This window comes from Nelusetta ayraudi, unplaced genomic scaffold, assembly GCF_046127955.1.
Source record: "Nelusetta ayraudi isolate G7.1 ecotype Tasmania unplaced genomic scaffold, CSIRO-AGI_Nayr_v1 ptg000130l, whole genome shotgun sequence".
NCBI classification, from domain to species: Eukaryota; Metazoa; Chordata; class Actinopteri; order Tetraodontiformes; family Monacanthidae; genus Nelusetta; species Nelusetta ayraudi.
In genome coordinates, this window is record NW_027466180.1 from 1,409,621 (window position 1) to 1,430,652 (window position 21,032).

Genomic DNA, 21,032 nt, shown 5'->3' on the forward strand with positions numbered 1-21,032 from the left:
GTTACATTACAGTCATGGCTCGACATAGACGTGGGTGTACAAAAGGACTTGGAGGGCTTAAATACTTTATTGTGTGTGTAATGTGAGCCGAGCAATTATATCTTGCCAGCCTTTCAAACAAAGAGCCCCTATCAGGCAGGTTCATGTGTTTTTAATTAGCCGCGTTGGGCTCGAAGACACGAGCGGGCTAAACAGGGAAACGGAGCCGCCGCCGCCACCGCCGCATCGTTATGCGTCGCTTCTTTTTTTAAGAGCTGAAGCGTCGTCGCTTTGTGACGCCGACGATGAGCCGATAACTGCGGAATTAAGAGAAAAGCAAAAAAAAATTAAAAATTAAAAAAAAAGACGCAGAAAGCAAAGAAGCCAAGACTAAATGCGGCCCGTTTCATAAAGATCGAATAAAGCTCCCCGAGTCGCTGGCATCTGTGTTGAATATGTCTCCTCTCAGAAACGCTTTGTTGGAAATGTTTTCCTTCTTGTGGGTTTGTGGGTTAACAGCATCTGTCATTTGCAGCATAATGCTATTTGTCTGACTGTCACGAGGCCCCTGCGAGTGCAATCTTCAGAATAAGAAGAAAGAGAAAAAAAAAGGGGGAGAAAAAAAAAAAGACATCTGTCTTGAAGTGCAGTTGCTTTTCGGGCTGAAAAAAAAGGAACTTGAGTCGTTGCACATTGGAGCAATTTGGCAGCCTGCAGCCCCGTTCAGCACAATGCTGCTCTAATCCACTTTAAGAAAAAAAAAAGAAATAATTAGCTTCAGGCCAGCAGGCTGTAAAATTCCTTCGCCTTTTGTGTAAATGTTCCTGTCGTGTCCGCGCTCGCACAGAGCAAATACACTCCTGGCTCCCACGCTCTTCGAATTATTCTCGGCTATAATGAGATATCTCCACCACTGAAACAAGAGCAAGTGTGGGCCACGCCAGAGTGCAAACACACACACACACACACACACAGGGGTTGACATCTTGTGGCAAACGGTGCTGACTCACTTCTCCTTGTCACTGTTTCCTCCCCGCAGCTCCCAACCTGAAGGGGCGCCCTCGTAAGAAGAAGCTCTCCATCTCCCAGAGGAGGGACTCCCAGGGTCAGGCTCAGGGCCAGGGGTCGGCGGGGTCAACCCAGGGGTCGGCGGTAACGGTGGCTGCTGCAGCAGCGGCAGCGGCAGTAGCGGCGGCGGCGGCGGCGGCAGCGTCGCGGGACCCCTCCAGTCCAGAGAGCAAAGCCAGCACCAAGGTGAGACCAGAGTGTGAACCGAGTGTTGCAGCAGCAGCAGCAGCAGCAGCAGCAGCAGCAGCAGGGACGACCACTGACGTCAGCCAGCTGCTGCTCGACTTCTCGATGTGATTTTTTAAAAAACAAAACTTTTGTTTGGTTATTTTTTGTTTACTTTATTTGTTCATTTTCCCATTTTCTACAGCACATCATGTTTTTTTGGAATTTTTATTATTTTTTTTTTTTAAAGAAACAAACCTCTTGTTTTGGTATCTGCATTGTGCAAGTGTTTGGCTCATTTTCTTTCTTGCATCATCGCTTGAGCTTCCCTTTGCTGTCTCAGTTAATCATCAATATCCGCCGGCAGTTTAAGAAAAAACAAACTAACAAAGAACAAGAACCAAGAGTCCAAAGGGGGAAAATTCCACTTGCAAGGGTCATTCAAACCCGCTCGTCGTCAGTTACCGGAATCCTTTCTTAAATATCACGTTTTCCCTCCCTGCCTTTTTTAATTTGCTCTCATGCGACTGATTTATTGGCGGAGGAATCGGCGGCGACGGCACAGTTATTGAGCAGCGGCCCTCCCTTTGTCTGCGCGTCGTCCCTCCTCCTCTGACCACATCACCATCAATCATTCCAAAGCAGCACAAAATGATCCCGCAGCGGAACAAGATGTTTTCACATTCCATATTTCCTTCTTTTTTTTTTACCTTCCTGTCGTGTTTTCCACAAAGAGGCGCCATTATAGAATAGAATAGATGTACTTTATTGATCCCAAATTGGGAAACTATAGTGTTGCAGCACTAAAAACGATGCAAAAAAAAAGTAAACTACACTGTAATTACAAGAAACGTTGTCTTATGTCACAGGTGTCAAACTCTGGCCCGCGGGCCAAATATTAAATATTGAATGACTTCCAGAGTTGGTCCCCAGCTATTCTACAGCCCATGTACAGCTAATACTACAAATCCCAGAATGCTTTGCTGGTATTTTTGGTGCGTCAGTCAGGACAGGGCGTTCTTTAAAGGATAATACTATGACTTCATTAGTTTGTTGTGGTTATTTTATTGTTAAATGTATTCATCAGCCCGTGCAAAAAGGTTACTGCTGAAATTTAAATCAGAAGGCTGTAATTTTTTGGACATTTTATTTATTTTGATGAGTTTTTTTGAAATTCTATTTTACATATGCGCAATATGAAGTCATTTATCGTTATCGTATTAAGCGTAGCTTGTTCCATATTCAGTGCTGGAGCAAAACTCGCTTGGCTGCGTCTAAAAAGGTTCGCTGTCGTATTTGGAGGAGGATTTTCTTTTTTCAATAAATGTCAACGTTGGCCCGGGACTTTGTCCAAGTTTTACATTTTAGCCCCGCTGTGTATTTGAGTTTGACACCTCTGGATTGTGTGGAAACGGAAGAACCTTTCAACCGAGATAAAGAAAAGTGGGGGCCGGTCACGTTGATCACATCGCATCACATCCTGTAACTAATTCTGGAGCCTCTGCGTTTTGCTGTTTTTTCTTCATCAATCATCGACTCCCCACGCACCCCCTCCACTCCCACTCCGACATGGATGAAATATCGAAGGCCAATTCCTTGGCTAAAAGCCCTTCCGCAGCTGTTATTCCGATGACCTTGGACGGCCGGATCAATATGAGCGGTTCTCTCTCAAACAGTGGCAATAATGTGGGTCTAATCTGTGATGACAAGAGGAGCTGCTCCATTGAGAATCAATGAGAGGTTGCCTCTGCGGCCTGCTGCCGTCTGCGTTTCCCCGCCAAACTGAAACACATCGTCGGTTTCTCTGTGGAAGGTCCCGTTTAGTGGCCACGCTCACGTCTTTAATAGAGCTGCCATAACAAAGCCAACACCACAGCATGGGTGACTGGGAGAGGAGTGGGTGCCCCCTTGTGACATCACAAACGGCTCAATTTCTGAACTTGCCTGACTCAGAAAACACGTTGTTGTTGTGTAGTTAAATATAAAACTGGATGATGTTTTTATTATAGTACTTCAGCTTTGGGGCCACTGTTCTGTACATTTTTCAGTGCAGAGAAATAGAAAAAGTAGTCAATAACATTGCTTATTGTTATTAAAAGTGACTATATTATACTATATTACGAGTACCAAAGCTGTTTCAAACTTCTACGTTTTGCAAAGTGATCAATTGATGTGTTGTTCACAATACTGTACATTGAATCCGCGCTTTTACTTTTACCAGTCCATACTTTTACTCAAGTTCAGAATGTCAACGCGTTTGCCACCTGTTTGTTTCTCACCTGATATGTCTCTCCTCCCCCGCGCAGGTCAAACCCAGCTGTAAAACAGTCCCCAACGGGCGGATAACCACGGCGGCCAAGCACAAGGCCGGCGGCCTCAGCAAGAAAACCCCCAGCGAGGAGAAGGAGCGAGGGAAGGACAAGGAGCGGGGCGAGAAAGAGGAGCGCGGTGAGAAAGAGGAGAAGAGGGAGCCGCTGGAGGAGGTGTCGGAGGAGAGCCGGGCGGAGGAGCAGGCCTTCCTGGTGGACCTCTACAAGTACATGAAGGACCGGGACACGCCCATCGAGAGGATCCCCTTCCTGGGCTTCAAGCAGAGTGAGTGGTTCACACCGGTAGCTTCCTTCATCATTTCAAGGACAGCATTTATCCAAACTGCTGTGAGGCGACAGCGCTAACCACTGCGCCACCGTGTCGCCCTATCTAAATATCACAATAGTTTAATAGTGAAAGCAGGCAGTAAATGGCTGAGCGACAGAGAGCGAGTCAAAGGAAACTAGGGAAGCGATTGTCTTTTGTTTTTTTTTTCTCGAGAAAAGTCAGAAGCCTGTCAGAGGCTCATCCAGCCGGGGCTTTTATACAAAGAGACGATCTGCTCGCAACTTGTCAAAGGGTTTCCTGTGAAGGCCTGGAACGTCCTCCAGCAGCAGCAGCAGCAGCAGCAGCAGCAGCAGCGTCAGAAGAACATCACATGTATGGGAAACACGTCTGCCCTGAGATGAAAGATGCCTCTAATATAGGTCGGATGCTTAGCTTGCGCCCAGCGTGCGCGGAGCAGCAGCAGCAGCAGCGAGGAGGAGGAAGCGCATGTAAACACCGCAGAGGGTGCCGCCGCCACGCAGGTCTCTAGAAACTGACGTTTGTTTTAGGCGCCGTTTGATCTGAAAGGCGGCGCGAGGACGAGGGAGAGGCGCCTCTCATCTCGTCCTCGCGCCCTACGTCTGAGGACGAGTCTCGGCGGCGGCGTTGGCGTACCGCCGAGTAAACACATTTCAACTGTCCAATCATCGTCCGCATTAATAGCTGTGATTCCATTCCAGTTTTTCGCAGAATGAAAGTGATATTTCTAAAATTTTGACAAAGTACAATTGCAATTTGCAGTTGTTTCCATTGTATCGTGTGAATCGCGTCTAAAATCTCCTCCTGCGAGACCTCACTTTGAGGAGGGTGAAGGTAAAAAAAAAAAACATTTTTGCGATAAATCTGCATTTCAACCTTGTCATATTGTTCTCTTTGATTACTTATCTAAAACAAAATATTCCGACTCCGAACGTACCGTGCCATTGTCGCTTGAAGTGAACTGGCGTTTCCATTACCAGTTTTTATTGTGATATTTAGGTATTGCGCAGTTCTAGCGCTAATGGAAACGCAGCTGGTGTCACGGCGCGAGGGAGTCGGTGGGTGAACGAGAACGTTTAACGGTGACTGTAATGGCGCCGTGAAAACTCATTAACTCCGAAACTATTAGCTCGCCCGAACATGCTATGCTGCTAACCTCACCTACCGGCGTATTTTGACAACTGTGTCGTTGCGGCTGGCGCAAAGCCGTCGCTTAAATAGGTCATTGTGGCTGAGGGAGAGAGAGAGAGAGAATTACAAACCCCACCGCGTTTCACTTTATTTATTTTTTTTTTCCCTCCTTGGTTGAAGAATAAAGTTGCCGCCGTTCGTCCGCTCGCTCGCTCGCTCGCTCGCACGCACGCAGCCAGACTGTTTTACATACAGTTACACGCTTTGAATCTCAAAAGGCAGACACATCACAGGCGAGGCGCTCATTAAACGGCGAAATCATGCTGTTTAAACTTCGTCCTTGGCAGCGAGCGCGCATCAGCACGTGTAAAAAGAGCGGGAGGGAGGCGCTCGGGGAGGAGGGGGAGCGCGCTATAATTAATACAGCAAACCCTCTGATGGAATCAGACACCTTTTTCATTTTCTTCCCTTTTAAGCGGCTACAAATGCATTAAAGATCAAATCACCCATTCTGTCGAAATCGAAATGGTTTTATTATTTTTGATTGTGGCAGCGCCGGTTTTGTTGAGCGCTCTTGTGAAGTTTTATGACTTATTTATGTGCTCTTGTGAAGGTCGGCGAAGTGTCCGTTTAATTTCTCCCCTGAAACAATCACATCTAACGTCACCGTTACGCATTCCAGCCCCCCCCCCCCCACACACCTTTCATGACGACTGTAGTTTCATTCCGCGCAAAGACAAGTAACCACAGATGGGCCATAACTCATTTCAGCTCCATTAATAATTTCATTTTTTGCCCTGTGCACCTCTTGTTCCACCTGCCCGGGCTCACTCAGAAGTCCTAAACCTCGGCGGCAGGCGAGGCCGGGGCTGTTGAGCGAGCGAGCCAGGAGGAATCACAACACGTTCGATTTATTGTTGTGACACACAAAACGAGCTTTGTGCAAAACTGGAAGGAGATCATTGAAAAGCAGCCGCCGCTGTCTGAGAGGGAGTCGACAGATCTCTCATTGTGTGTGGAGCGTAGACGAGCGGTTAAACTGCTGGTAAAATAATAATTTTAAAAAAAAAAGGGTTGTTTCTGCTTTATATTAATTACAAATTATTAATTACAAAGTGTCTCAGTTATACTCACTCTAAGCCCTTGATTGACTTTTTTTTTCCCCCATGAAAAGTGACCCTGAAATACTTGAATACATCCATTTATAAAGGCCGTCGTATGCAGATTAGTGCAAATTAAAAGGAAAAAAAAAACCCTGAAAGTCACTCTTCCTCTTATTAGTAAAACCAAGAGGAATACATTCATTATAAAAATGTCCCCCTCATGCTGTTTTATTTATTTATTTATTTATTTATTTATTCTTAATCCATCCCTCTTCATACCTCTTTATTAGCTGAAGGGCTTTGGTTCATGCTCGGGAGATCAATAGAGAGGCTGGGAGCGAGGTGGCATTGAAACAGGAGCGCTCGCGCTCACATTGTGCATCCTCACTGCAAGATTAACCGTTAGCTGGGACCTGCTCCAGACGCGCCTGTGTTTGTGTGTGTGCGCGCTCCACCGCTCGGCATCGGCACGTGATTGTGAACATCACTCCCAATTTGTCTCCCTCTTTCAGCCTTGTTGTCTAATTGCCGCAGCCATCGGTGTGTCACCGAGGCTGCATTGTGTTGCTGTTTTGTCATCCTTATCTCGGCGATAATTGCCCCCCCACCACCACCACCACCACCACACACACGCGCACGCTCGCTCGCTCGCTCGCACCCTCTCCACCCCCCGCACCCCTGCCAAATAGAAGGGGAATTAAGAAAAGAAATTGCTAATGACAAGACATCTAAGAAAAGGCATGTTCGCTCATTTCCTTTATCTGCTCGGCTCCCTCCGCAGTGCCGCTGTGGTAATTACAATCGGCGCATAACAAGCCGGTTAAATAGACCCCCGTTCTGTGTCTACAGTCGCCGAGCACAATGCAGCAGAATGCTCAGTTCAAACGGGAGGAACGGAAAGGAAAGGAAGGGGGGTGGAGGGGGGGGGGGGAGACGGGGAAAAAAAAAAGTACTTGCCGGCTCCCTTTGTTATTCCACCCGTGCGTTGGGAAGCGGTTGCAGTGAGGAGGGGAGAAGGGAAGAGAAGGGAGAAAAAAAAAAAAATCAATGCTGTCAAATGCGGAGATAGGAAAATGTCATTTTGACAAATGCAAGGCTTTGTGTACGCACAGATTGAATTTTGATGGATCTCTCCCCAGGCGCGGTCTGCTTCTCTTATTTATAGGCCTTCGTATAAAAATGTTAAACAATGATGTTACAAGAATGAAAATACAAAATGTCATTGAGCAGAACAACGTCACGCCGGAGATTCTTGATTTGCTGCTTTTTTCAAATCGAGCAGGCTAATTAATGCCCTTCTGAGAAATTTGCAGGGGCGGGGGGGGGGGTTGATGTCTATTTTTAGCCACATTGCTACAAAGCCCTTGTATTTTGATATGGCCTGTCGTGCAGTGTTTGCATGGGGAAATCAATGCAAATTCATTTGCATCAGTTCAAACAGAAGTTTAAGCGTATTGCCAAAGCGTTTGATGCTGGTAATGGCTTCCTGTCGAACCTGCAGGCTGCAGCTCGGGAGCGTCAGCCAGTCAGGATGTTGCTCTTTTGTCACGTCGTTTGGAATCCTCTGTCTGTCTGTCTGTCTGTCTGTCTGTCTGTCTGACAAAGTGGCGCTTACACTAAACAGGGGCCAAAATAGGGAGTACACATAGAAATTGCGTAACAGTATTCTCTTTTAATTTGACAAATGTCTTTTAAACTCGCAACCCAGCTTCGTCATCGGCGCTCGGCAGCAAGATGGACGAGTAGGCAATGAGGTGATGAAGATTAATTGGAAGAATTATCAACAGATATGTCTAATAAAAAACAACTGTCTGAGTCACCGCCAGTTTATTGTTCATTATTCATCCTGTTTTTGCTCAAATATTTTTGTGTGCCCTGGCCTTTGCTCCTTGTGATACTGTTATCCTGCATAAAAATGTACTGGTAGTGGGACTTGCAACTAAGGTGATTCAAATATACACTACCAGTCAAAGGTTTGGAATGTTTTTTCTTTTATTTTCATGGCTATTTACATTGTAGATTGTCACTGAAGGCATCAAAACTATGAATGAACAGATATGGAATATATACTAAATTTAAAAAAGAAAGTGTTGAATAACTCAAACAAGTTTTATACTTTCGATGATCTAGAGAAGCCACCCTCCATATAAAATATATTCAACATAATATATTCAGGTATTTAAAAAATTTTCTTTTGCCATATTAATCCACATATCTTGCTCATATATTTGATGTCTTCAGTATGAATCTACAGTGTAGAAAGTAGTAAAGATAAAGAAGACGCAGAAGTCCAAACTTTTGACTGGTAGTGTAGTTTTAAATGTACTTGGTGTTTTGCCCCCCTCAGTTTGAGTGTCTCCTTGTTCACTCTTTCAGCTCTGTGGATGTATTTGACATCAGCCTTGCCGCTGTAACGACCCGAACGTGACGTCACGCCCGGCAGCTCCTCACTGTTTTGTTTGCCTCCTGTCTCCCACAGTCAACCTTTGGACCATGTTCCAGGCTGCTCAGAAACTCGGAGGATATGAGTTGGTAAGTGCTCGCATGTGTGGCAATATATTCCTTCTCCTCCGTCCAGGTCCCTCCTCTTCCTCCTCGTCCTCCTCGTCCTCCTCCTCCTCCTCCTTCTGCTGCTGCCCCCTGATTTCTATCTTTCTATCCCCGAAATCCTTCCTTTTTTTTTTCTTTTTTTTTCTGCCCCTTGAGGTAAGTCACTGTTTTTCCAAGAGGAAAGCCCCATTTAGCGAGAAGAGAGGGAGAGAGAAAAAAAAAAAGAAAGAAAATGATGTCGTTGTTTCGTAACCCCCCCGGAGTGGAAAACACATGTTGCGCTGCCCGGCCCTGCTCAGGAGGAAATTGGTCAGCGGGCTCATTTTTTCCCATGATGGAGATGAAGAGAAATGCATACGCACACACACACACACACACACACACACACACACACACACACACACACACACACACACACACTCACACACACACACACACACACACACTCACTCCAACAACAAAATGCACATTTAAGTATGTGACAGACATTGGAGCTGGCAGCCGTACCTGCCGTTTCTTACCCGCGTGCGACGTGTTTCCAGGGCGCAGCTGGTGTTTGGATGTCACGATGTTTCAAAAAATAAGAAGGAAAAAAAAAAAAAAAGGCGTCATTGCGACGCGGCTGTTTCTTCATCAGCCAGCTGATTCGAGGCCGTCCAAGTGGAGGAAAAGCAGGCTGTAAACGGGACCCGGTGCCGGGTGCCGGTGCCGGTGCCACCGCCCCTCCTCCACCCTTTTCTTTAAAGCCTCTGGTATCTGCTACCCATTATCTGGCATTTCATGCCCAGGCTTCTTTTTTTTTTTCTTCTTCTTCTTCTTCTTCTTCTTCTTCTTTGTGGCAGCAGGCCTATTTCCTGTTATGTTGTTGTTATAGCCTGTCATCTGCTATAAGATGAGGGCGTACAGCAGCAACAAATGGCGGCATGATGTTATTGTGCCGGGGAATTGAGTGTTGTGGAAACAGTCGGCGGAGCCAGATTACAGTAGCTGCGTTTCCATGACAGTTTTTCGCAAAATAAAAGCAGTATTTCTCAAATTTCGACAAAGCACAATTTCGATTTGCCGGTGTTTCTGTTGAGCGGTGTGGTTCTCGTGAATTACCATTGCTTTGGTGTGTTTATGTTTGTTTGCCGTCAAGAATGGTTGTTGTATTTTTCTCTTTGATTGCTTGTAAAAAAAAAAAAATATCCCGTCCATCACGTCCGCTGACGTGTAAATGCGGGAAAAAAAGTGTTTCCATGATACTTCTGCGACATACCTCTATATCAATACGTCTGAAATAGCACCTCGTGAGAGCGTCAAAACCTTTGAGCCATATTTGAGAGGTTTTTCCAAGTTTAGGCGTGTCCAGGACCAGTTTCTTTTTATTGCGATATTTGGGTTTTGCGCAATTCTAGGGGTGATGGAAACACAGCTCGCGTTGACACGCAGCACTTCAAATTGTCCGACTGCCTGCGTGTGTCTTTTGTTTCCCAACTCTGAAATGTATCTCAGTATTTCTCTGCTCTCCTCCTCCCTTGACCCCACCTGCTCCCTGCCCATCCCATCCCATCCTAGATCACAGTGCGCAGACAGTGGAAGCATGTATATGATGAACTGGGCGGGAACCCCAGCAGCACCAGCGCCGCCACGTGCACGCGGAGGCACTACGAGAGGTGAGTTATCGCTCGGCACACTCTGACATGACACATTACTGCTATTCATGCACACACACACACACACACACACACACACACACACACAGATACACGCCGCCGCCGCCGCCCCCCGCCCCACCGCACACCCGCCTGCGCTCAACTCTCCCACATCTGCATCAAATATGACTTCACAATGGTTTATTCATAGCACCGGGCCACTACAAGACAAATATTGATTTTTTTATTCCAAGGTTGGAATCGATGCGCTCCAACATTTTTTTTTTCCTCCTTTCTTTTCATTGCAAGATGGTGTTCGCAAAAGTGGGACAGTTTGCAAATCACCGCCTGCTCGGTCCGCATTAATGCCGTTCGCAAGCGCATCCCTTATGGGCCTAAATTAAATTGTGATGAGACGGCCCTAATTTACAGTATTTATCAGGCCGAATTGATTAGTTGTCTTGTGCCATGGAACCAATTATGCAACAAGCTCCGCCCATACTGCCCTGCCAGAGGGCTGAGGAGGATTTTGAAGCTCTAAACAATATTAAAGTTTGATTTATTAACTGACCTAGTTGGGTTTATGTGCAACAGCCTCCTGGCTTTTCTTCCATGTGTTGGTGTGCTTTTAAAAGACGGGATTTGGATAGTTTATAGTTTCCTGTAAAAACTAAATCTCATCTGCAGAGATACATCATTTTTTTTAGGATATAATTTAATGGGACATCTGGACATGATGCGTCCACGTTTGTATTGAGAAAAGGCCCGGCATTAAAACTGCTTGCTAATATGCTTTATTACCGTCAGCTGCTACTAAATCTGACACTCTGGTCCTTCGACCGCAACCTTTGCACAGCAGAGGACGTCGAATCTGAGACGCAAAACTGGAAATCCGCTTTAAAATGTCGACAAATACGGCTGTTAAACTTACAAATCGCAGAAAGGCACAGTTACAACGTTCAATCTGTCAGATGGCTATTGCAGCGCACTGCAGGCTCGCAGTGGCGCGTGCAAAATCATGTGAAAACAGGCCGCTAATGTATTCATCTAATCATTTAGTCAGAGACTGCAGCATTTTGAACCTCCACATTATAATCACTCAGTCGCTGTTACCAAACCAAAGCAAGCATATGGATATGTTCCTAAGGGAGCTGTGTGTGTATTATGCAGGGCGGCTTGTGCGCACTTAGCACACGCACACACACACACACACACACACACACACACAAGCAGAGAGTTTCCCAAGGTTAAACAAATGCTAGAGACGATCTTTCCCGACAAGAGATAAGCCGTCGCTGGTGAGGCGCAAGCTTCCTGTAGCAGCAGCAGCAGCAGCAGCAGCAGCAGCAGCAGCAGCAGCAGCAGCAGCAGCAGCAGCTCATGCACACAAACATGCACGCTCACGTCTGTCAGTGACATGGCAGCAGCAGTGCCTTTGTAAGAGAGCCACTTTTTTATTTAAATTCTTCAAAATAGCCACCTTTAGTGAAAAGCATTTTTAAAGTTATTTCACATGTTTTCCTTTGCTGCATAATTAAACATACATCATCTTGATCATATATTTGATGTCTTCGGTATCTATCTGCTGTTTTAAAAGTTGTAAAGATAAAAATTGCATAAGAAGGTGTGTCCAAACTTTGACGGGTAGTGTCTATGTGTGTCTTTTTTGCATTTCATGCCAGATAATTCCTTTGAATGTGTTACAATTGGGCCTTGAGGCGACGTAAGTGGAGTATTTATTCACAACTGCTCTCATTTGAAGAGTTTTTGCGTCTTGGATTGAGACCTCAGGAATCACTGTCGCATGCGTTTCTTGGAGCAAGTAGCTCGTTGTTGACTTTCTTTATGAGGTGCTGGAGTGCTCGCAGGTAGGCAGGACCAGAGGAGGGTGAGCAGAGCGCTGAGGTGTGACTGCTGCTGCTGCTGCTGCTGCTTCGCTGGCCTTTTCCCTCTCCAGCTGCCGTAGACGCAGCTGAAATAATGCTGAATCAATACCAGGCAATGATATCCGCATATACTGCGGCGAAAATCAGGCCGGCAGAAAGGGAAGGCGTCACGGCAAAGTGTGTGCGTGTGCGTGTGTGTGTGTGTGTGTGCGTGCGTGTGTGTCAGGGAGACAGCATTTTTCCATTCAGAAGGAATAATTTCAGCTGAGCCCGGGCGTTTGGGCTGCTCGGAGGGCAATTAGCTTCATTGTATTAACTCAGCAAACACGGCCGTTCTCCCCACATGATGAATGAGACTGTTGTGGGCTCGCTCAAGTGTGCCTTCATTCCCCGGAGGTGTCTTTGTTTCCTCCTTTAATCATCAGTCAACGTGCCACAGAAATATAATTCACTGGGAGCAATTTATAGTGTACAAATTGGACCGGCACTCGTGTGTGTGTGTGTGTGTGTGTGCGCGTGTGTGTGTGTGTGTGTGTGTGTGTGTGTGTGTGTGTGTGTGTGTGTGTGTTTTTTTCCTTCTCGCTCCCTCACTCTCTCTCTCTCTCTCTTATCTCTCTTGTCAGAATTGCCCCTGATGTGTCTCAGATGCCTAAAGTGGGTCATGAAATAGAGTCTCATGCTGGGAGGTAGAGCGCAAAATAATAATCCAGGGCTTAATGGGTTTGAATTAAGTGGCTATTCTGTGCGTCCTTTAGGTTAAACGCCCGCTAATATCCGCGCGCACGCGCTGATTTTTGCGCAGCAGTCGGATCAGATTTCCGATTTGTATCCCAGCTCATCCGTATCGCGGAACGTTTCACTGGATTTCTTGAACCAATCAGCTTCCCGAGAGGGAGAAAATCCCTGTAAACACAGCTTGTGTCTCTCGAAGTCTGCATTTTTTGCAATCAATTTTGTCTTTCGGCTCCAAACTGCTCTGAGAGCAGAAGGGGGAGGAGGAAAGACGCAGCCGCCACCGGTTGCAACCACTAGCGGCCGCTAAAGAGATTAGTACGGGGGCTTCATCAGTGAGTCTAGTCAGAAGTGGGCGGCAGTTCCCACGTCGAAAGAGCGCGTCAGCTCGCCCCCCGGGTTGATGACACGCCACTCGCGTCGTCCCATTGGCTGAACGTGACAGAAAAGTTCCCGCGAGTCACTTTCCGAGTTTCTCCCTGCCCTTCCCCAAACGCCCTCACGCGGGCATTTTGACTCAGACGGATCGCCGAGGTAAATCCAGGGGACTTAGGGAAACGCTCCATCAGGCGCGCCGAGCTAAAATCACACACATTAGGCGGTGAAATCATAGCGAGCGGTTTCCCTGGAGATGTTATTGTGAGAGACGGAGCGAGCGAGCGAGCGGCACAATGACTGTGTTTTAGCCCGCATTCAGGCTAGCGGGCGTTAATCAGCGGGATGGCTGGAGTCACGCAGCCGCAGCTGAACGGAGAAGATAACCTCAGCGACTGTTCCTGTCACCCTCAAAGTTGCTGCGTTTCTTTCATTTCTCTTTGGGTCGCGCATGTTGGGGAGGAATGTCTGAAGGAGAGAGAGAGAGAGAGAGAGAGAGAGAGAGAGAGAGAGAGAGAGAGAGAAAATCAATGTAGAAACGTCCGATCCAAGGTCTGCCTCCGCAGCTGGGGGGGCGAGGGGAGGGGGGTTTGGGGGGGCTCTAATGATATTTATTTAAACCGTTTCCTGAGATTAGCTGTCATGGCCCGGCGCTCTGAATTAAAAATGAGGTCATGAGAAAAGATGGCATCAATAACCTTGAAATAGACCGACTGCTTTTTTGCGTCTGGTACTGTGTGCCATTTTTCTCCACCGCTGCCCCCCCCCCCACCCCCCACCCCGCCTCCCTCCCTCCCTCCACCCTTCCACCCTTCACTTCATGCTGTTTCTTTCATTATACAGGTCAGCGCCTCTTAACAGCTCCTACATATTTAATCCTCCCAGTTTCCGACATGATCTCCGCTACGGAGACGCCGCGTTTCCGCCGTCCGTTTTCTTCTGACCGCTGCTGATTGTTAACATTTCACCGTGCGCCCCGGCACTGGCGCATAATTGCTCGACTGGGGTTGTTGTTTTTTTGTTTTTTTTTTCTCCATTCATTTATTTCTTTATTTTTTTATAGGGAGATGGCATGGAGGGGCGGGTGAGCGTATCCATGGCAACAGAGAAGCTATTTAGAATAATTTTCTATTTAAAAACTACGAGGGGCTTTTTTGTGTTCCTCTTTTCCACAAAGGCTTGAGCTGGAAGTGCAGTCGAGAGCTTTTTGTATTAGCTCAATTCAGCTTTTTTTTCTTTTTGTAATAGACAGAGAGAAAAAAAAAAAGTAAAGTATTAGATGTTTGCCAGATGTACTCGCGCTGCTCGGGCCCCACGTGAAATATTCCCCCCGCTTGGCTATCATGCAGATCCGAGAGCGTCTTTAAGACAGATGCGTGCCTGTTCCAATTTTAGTCGACTAGATGTTTTATTGATTCGGCCTTTATTCATTCCTCCCGGTATTGATGTTCCACTGCAGTCGCCGAGGCTGCGCCGCAGTTATAAAAATACATTTGTTACTCATAGTAATTAGAAAACCTTCATCCCTGCCCTGAGAACCGTAATAGAGTTCAGGTTTGGGGAATTGACAGAGCATAAAGGAGATTACTTTTTTTTTTCCCCTCCTTCTTCTTTTTGTTCATTCATTTCATTATTTATTTGCAGGATGATGGGTATCTTGTATTCCTCCGCCTCTCTCTCTCCCTCCCTCCCTCTCTCTCTCTCTCTCTCTCTCTCTCTGCCTTGTCCTTGATTTATTGCACATACATCAGGTCTGGCACGTTGCACTTTACCGTGCCTTTCTCTCAGACTGTAAGTCAAATGCTGATTTCAGATACACTCGTCTCATGTTCTGACAGAGCGACTATTATGGGATCAAAATAAGATGTACGACGAGAGAGAGAGAGAGAGAGAGAGAGAGAGAGAGAGAGAGAGAGAGAGAGAGAGAGAGAGAGAGAGAGAGAGAGAGAGAGAGAGAGAGAGAGAGAGAGAGAGAGAGAGAGCATCTTTCTTTTTTTGTTTTTTTTTCCCCCGATCTGACAGAAGCAGGAGCAGAGCGGAGGAGGAGGAGGAGGAGGAGGGAACGACAGTTTTTAATAAACAAGAGATTTTTATTATGAAGGAATGAAGTGGGAGAGGGAAAATAAAAAAAAAAGGTCAGGACGCCGCGAGTCGAGCAGTTGGTTACATATTCTCCGCCGGCGTTTCTTTCATGCGCCCTGAAACACTATCTCGACATGTCGTCCGCGTCGAGAGAAGGAAAAATAAAGGGAGGGAAAAGAGAAAAAAAAGCGCAGCCAAAATTCTTTGTTTGGCCGTCGGTCTCCCAGTGAATCTGGAGTTGTGCTCGGGTGGAAACGCAGCCAAAGGAGCTGCATGTTCTTTACACTCAAATAGCAGCCGGCTATTTTAACCTCTGAGCGGCGAGCTGGATGGTTTCCCCAAAGACCAAAACGCTTCATTGGCCATTCAGTGATAGAGCTGCTTTCTCTCTCTCTCTCTCTCTCTCTCTCTCCCCCCCCCTCGCTCGCCCTCCCTCCGTACATCAATCCAACAAATCACTATGTTAGGTAATTTCTTTATGCGTGGAATTTAATCAAAAGCCTTTTCTCTCTCTCTCTCCCCCCCCTCCCTCTCTCTCTCACTCTCTCTCTCTCTCTTTCTCACCCCCCCACCCCCAAGCGGCAATGAGAAATCGCAAATTACAGCTCTGATGTGTTGCGGCCAATTGACTGCATGGGAATCTATTCAAGTCTACCGAGATTAATAACTAGTTCAGTGTAGCAAATTAAATTAATGACATTCTCGCCGAGATTTTTCCTGCTCACTGGAGGCGGCGAGGGGGCTGCAGAGCGCGCTGTATATTTTGGAGTTGGGTACGGGGGGTGCGGGGGGGGGGGGGGTGCTTTATTAAGGCGTGAGTAGTGTTTCATTATGCCGAGTGCACACGTTTATTTTAAACAGTTCGCACCTGCCTGCCTGCTGCTGCTGCTGCTGCTGCTGCTGCGGGTGGCAGCAGTGGGCACATTTTACCGCAGCAGCAGCAGCAGCAGCAGCTAATGAGAGCGATGCCCCGGAGAACAGTAGAGGTCATTTTAAATCTGCTGTTTTCAACGGCCCAAGTTTTCTCCTACATTCCTGCGCTGCCCTCCTGCCTCAGCCGCATGAATGGGGGTCACCTCAAGTGGTTTGGCTTTGAGACAAAGGATGGAGGGGGGGGGGGGGGGTGCCGGGGCTTTGAGGCACAGATCCATGGCAGAGGGGACAGCTACAATGTGTCTCTTTGCCCCCCGCCAACTCCCCAACCCCCGCCAGGAATCCTGTTTCCGAGCTGCACTTGATTTTTATCCACTTTGTTTATTTGTTTATTTATTTATTTACTCCCAATTCTCTTTCTTCTCCCGGCAGCCTCGTGAAAGTGAGTCGTTTTCTCCTCCTGCGCAGCCCACGGGGCTCCAGCACAAACTCTTTAAATACCCCCCCCCCCCCCCCAACTCCCCTCCCTTTCTCTTTTTTTCCCTCCTCCTCCGCTCCCTCCCTCCCTGTGTAACGTGTGGAGCAGCTCTTGTGATCTTAACACAACACCAGTTGAAATTAATTTCAGCATGTATGGGGCAGGGAGAGGAGGGGGGGGGGGCAGGGTTGTCGGAATGGAACAGCCTGCAGGCTTTTTCCAGTTATTTGGTGACTGAGGCATTTCTTGGATTCCAGCACGCTGCTCGTTCCTGTAACACAAAACTCAGATGAGAGCAGCACTTTGCTGGTAAAGTCACCTTGTTTTTGCCAAGTTGTTTTTTTCCCTCTCTCTCTCTCTCTCTCTCTCTCTCTCCCTCTCTCTCTCCCTCTCTCTCTCTCTTCGGAGCGAGGGAGGGAGGGAGGCGCTTTGTGCGCAATCCATTATTTCAAAGGCACAGACATGCTTACTTGACATTTATGGCTGCGCGTCGAGCTTTTACTGTGTTGTTGATCTTATAGATTCCAGACCGTCAACTATCTATCCATCTATCCATCTATCCATCTATCTATCTATCTACTGTATCTGTCTATCTATCTATCTATCTATCTATCTATCTATCTATCTACCTACCTACTATATCTGTCTGTCTATCTATCTATCTATCTATCTATCTATCTATCTATCTATCCATCCATCTATCTATCTATCCACCGCCTCCCTCCTTGTTCCAAACCGTCCAGTCCCCTCTCGCCACACATTACAGTTGCTTGTTATGAACGCCCAGCGCGGCTGCTTAAGCAAAAAAACCCTGCTGATAAATTGGCATGAGAGGAAGTTAAGTATTTATTGACCTCATAAAAAAAAATAAAAAAATGTTGCCGCTCCTCCCTTTAATGAAATTCTTTCCTGGAATCTCTCAGTGCCTCACGTTGCCCCCTAGTGGCCCCAGCCATCGACTGCAGCTCGGCGCCGCCTGCAGGCTGCCAAAGCCCCGCGTTCCCTTCCGCGCAGGAAATTGCCACTTATATAAGTGGCATTGTGCGAGTGCTATATTACACCATCATGACTCAGTTATATATACATGCTGCCTCAAGTCTCTCTCACGCGGGATGAGCCCGGCGAGGGTTCTGTAGTTTGTTTGCTCATTTCTCTCCCTGTAACTGTTGCACACAAGTGTGTGAAACGTTTATCCTGCTCGTTAAAAGAACTTTTGTAACGCTTTTCATCGTCATCCGTTGTGGCGAAGCAAACATTTCCGCCAGTATAATGGACCTCCTGACTTTTTCTTTTTTCTTTCTTTTTTTTTTCCTCCTCGCTGTTGTTTTTTTTTTTTTTTCAGCCTCCATAGTTTTTCCATTTGGAACTATTTAAGGCGGCAGTAATTTCCCGGGCTCGGCTCTTACATTATCCGAGGCCTGTGACACCCCAACCCCCTGCCCCATATTGACATTCCATAAAGTTGACCCAGGCCACAGCAGCCTGCGCTTTCCCACACATCATTGTGATAGTCAACAGTGCGCCCAGCTATGCTGTGTGTGTGCCCACTTTTCCTTCACCCTTTGATCCCTCGTGAGGTTATTTGCACATGTTGAATACCCACTTACAAGCCTGATGGCGGCGGCGGGGGAGGGGGAGGGGAGATGAGGGGGGGGGCGGAGGGGAGGGTTGCAGGGAAGAAAAATCTGATCCTTTTGTGTATTATTTGTAATTAAATCTGCGTGCCGTATTCCTTTCCTGGACTTCCCCACAATTATAGAAAGCTTGAGAATCGCTTCTCCCCGCGTGTAATAAATCCCAGCGCTGCTATTTTAAGGCCGAGGGGACTGCGTGTTTTATTAAATCTGTTTTCATGGACGCTTTGTTCCTTTATTTCGGGTCATCCAGACCCTCAATGATGTGCCATTATCCTCTTTTGCTCATTTTCTCTGCCTCTGTTTTCTGCGCGTTCTCAGTCCCCCCCCCCCACCCCCCCGCCCCTCTTCATTTTTCTTCGTCTTCTTCTTCTGCGTCCCACAAACTCGTTGCTTTCCGTCTTTCCAATAAGTCACATTTAATAGTACATTTCCTTTCTTGGCCTGGGGCCTGGTGCCAGACCAGCTGTATGAAATGTAGTTTCGCCGCTCTCCCTGCCAGCACTTTTGTTCAGAGGAAAAATAACAAAAAATCCCACAGAGCCTCTTGAACTCTCTGAGGCTTCCCCCCCCCTCTCCGCCTTTTGAAGAGGAGGCAAAACAGCCCTTGATTCATTGTTTGTTTTACTGCCATGTCCCTTTAAAAGACTACAGCAACCGTCTCTTGTCGTTACACGAGAAGACCTCGTCTTTTTTTCTCTCATGACTGAGAAAGTTTCTGTCTGGCTTTTCGTGGATTGTTATTGTTTAAAAAAAAAAAAAAAAAAAAAAGAATAAGTGACAGTGCAGCTGAAGAGATTTTCAGGGGAGCTTTTTTTTTTTTTTTTGAAGTTTACAGTGTTGGGAGTGTTTCAGTTGTCTCGGTTTCCTCTTCCACGGCGTTTCTTATTTCTGGTCCGGTGCCAATTTCCATTTTCCTCGCCGAGCAATAAAGCCGATCCCTGGCTGGGCCCTTTGTGGTGTTATTTTACACATGGGTGTATTTATGTTATCCAGATCTTACACTTCCCATTAGTTATGACATCAGATCCAGAAGAATGACTTGGGAAGCAAAGTAACAGAAGTCAAAAATAGCCGAGTGTTCCTCGTCACTTGTTGACGTTGCTAAGTCGGAGCATATGCGTCTCCTTCTGCACTTAATCAAGCCAAGTGGACAGTATGTTAAGACTTCGACTGTGCTGAGGAATATTTTATGACTCCAACAACTTCGGGGACTTCTGTCATTAATCATGTTAGTACATGGAATGAGAGATCATGTGCTCATGAGCTGCTCTTTAAACAGTTTAAGTCAATTATTGCCGACGTTTTTCCCCTCTTTTTTTTATTACCGACCACATTAGCTTTGTATACACCCAGCCTCCCACACACACACACACACATTCTTTTCTCTCTCGGTTAAACTAATACCAAGTGTGATCCGTGTCAGCTGCACAAAACTGGTTATTCGCATTCTCTCTCTCTCTCTCCCTCTCTCTCGCCCTCTCTCTCGCTCTCTCTCTCTCTCTCTCTCGCTCACACACGCACGTACATGCGGCCGCGCACACAAACACGAACCTAGTTTTTCCCGAGCCTAGATTAAGCACTAAAGGATATTAACGGTTGGCTGCTATTAAAACAAGGCACTTGATAGTTTCTGTGCCTGTTGCAAATCTGCAGCTCATTTTCTGTTTGCGGTATTACCCAAGAAAATATTTATGTGGTTTGTGCTAATTAGCCTTTTTTTTTTGATTCCTTGGTATGAGCACACACACAAAAAAGGAGGGTGGCATGCTTTAAAATATGCCCTCCCCACAAAAGGGCCTTGGATTTATAATAATGTGTGCTGGATGACTAAATTGTTGTTTTTCTAAAGATGATTTGTGTTTGCGTGCTATAAACCCAAACATTGATTTGTAACTGCGCCTCTGCCAGCGCGACGTGACATAACACGACTGTCGCCACAATCTCATTTGCATTTCTGCTCTTGCATTCCTTCCCCTCCACCCCAACCCCCACCCCCACAGGCTCCTCCTCTCATACGAGAGGCACATTAAGGGCGAGCAGGACAAGCCCCTCCCCTTGGCCAAGCCCAGGAAGCAGGAAGGCGGCCAGGACAAGGCGTCGGGGGCCAAAGCCAAAACAACGGGGGCCAAGAAATTGAAGGGGTCCAACGCTCAGAAGCAGGAGAGTAAAAAGGAGCGAGGAGAGACGGCCAAGGGCCAAGAACCGCCGGAGGTCAGTCACCGAGTTCTGGAACCTCCTTCATTTGAAATTCAATTTCATTTTAATCTCCTCGCTGCCTCCTCTCTTTCCCCAACGAGCCAAGTAGTAAGAAAACGTGCACGACTTTTGTTTCCTTTGGCCTCAAACCAGTGTGCAAAGTACCCGTCAATATTTGGAGGGGGCGGGGGGTCTACGTGCATATTTTCAAGACATTTTAGTGACCATTAGTCTCTGTGGGTCGTCCTCAGACAAGGCCTCCATCCTTGCTTCCAATCATCGTGGTTCTCCATACTTCTGGCCAGTTTGTTGGTACTTCCTGCTCCTGGATCCTCCTTCAGAACATCCACACAGGCCTTCACAATCTTTACCATGGTGCCTCTGTGAATCAATCCTTTTTTTTTTTTTTAAATCAATAAATCCTTCAGATTATCCTTCTTCTCCTTAAATTCAAGATTGTTTCAAAGCCATTTCTAGCTCTCCCTCAGGTGAGGGTCGATGGCGTGGCGTATCCTGTTCAGTATCAT

The 21,032-nt window shown here is 46.8% G+C and overlaps 1 protein-coding gene across 1 annotated transcript in view; it reads left to right on the forward strand.

Moving 5' to 3' along the window:
• Window positions 1–21,032, forward strand: part of arid5b (AT-rich interaction domain 5B) — an 88,796-nt gene that overhangs the window by 63,082 nt on the left and 4,682 nt on the right. Inside the window, exons 5-9 of the mRNA XM_076050882.1 lie at window positions 1,019–1,233; window positions 3,519–3,807; window positions 8,542–8,594; window positions 10,170–10,267; window positions 20,310–20,520. Coding sequence (XP_075906997.1) covers window positions 1,019–1,233; window positions 3,519–3,807; window positions 8,542–8,594; window positions 10,170–10,267; window positions 20,310–20,520 — 866 coding nt within the window. The remainder of the gene's footprint in view (window positions 1–1,018; window positions 1,234–3,518; window positions 3,808–8,541; window positions 8,595–10,169; window positions 10,268–20,309; window positions 20,521–21,032) is intronic.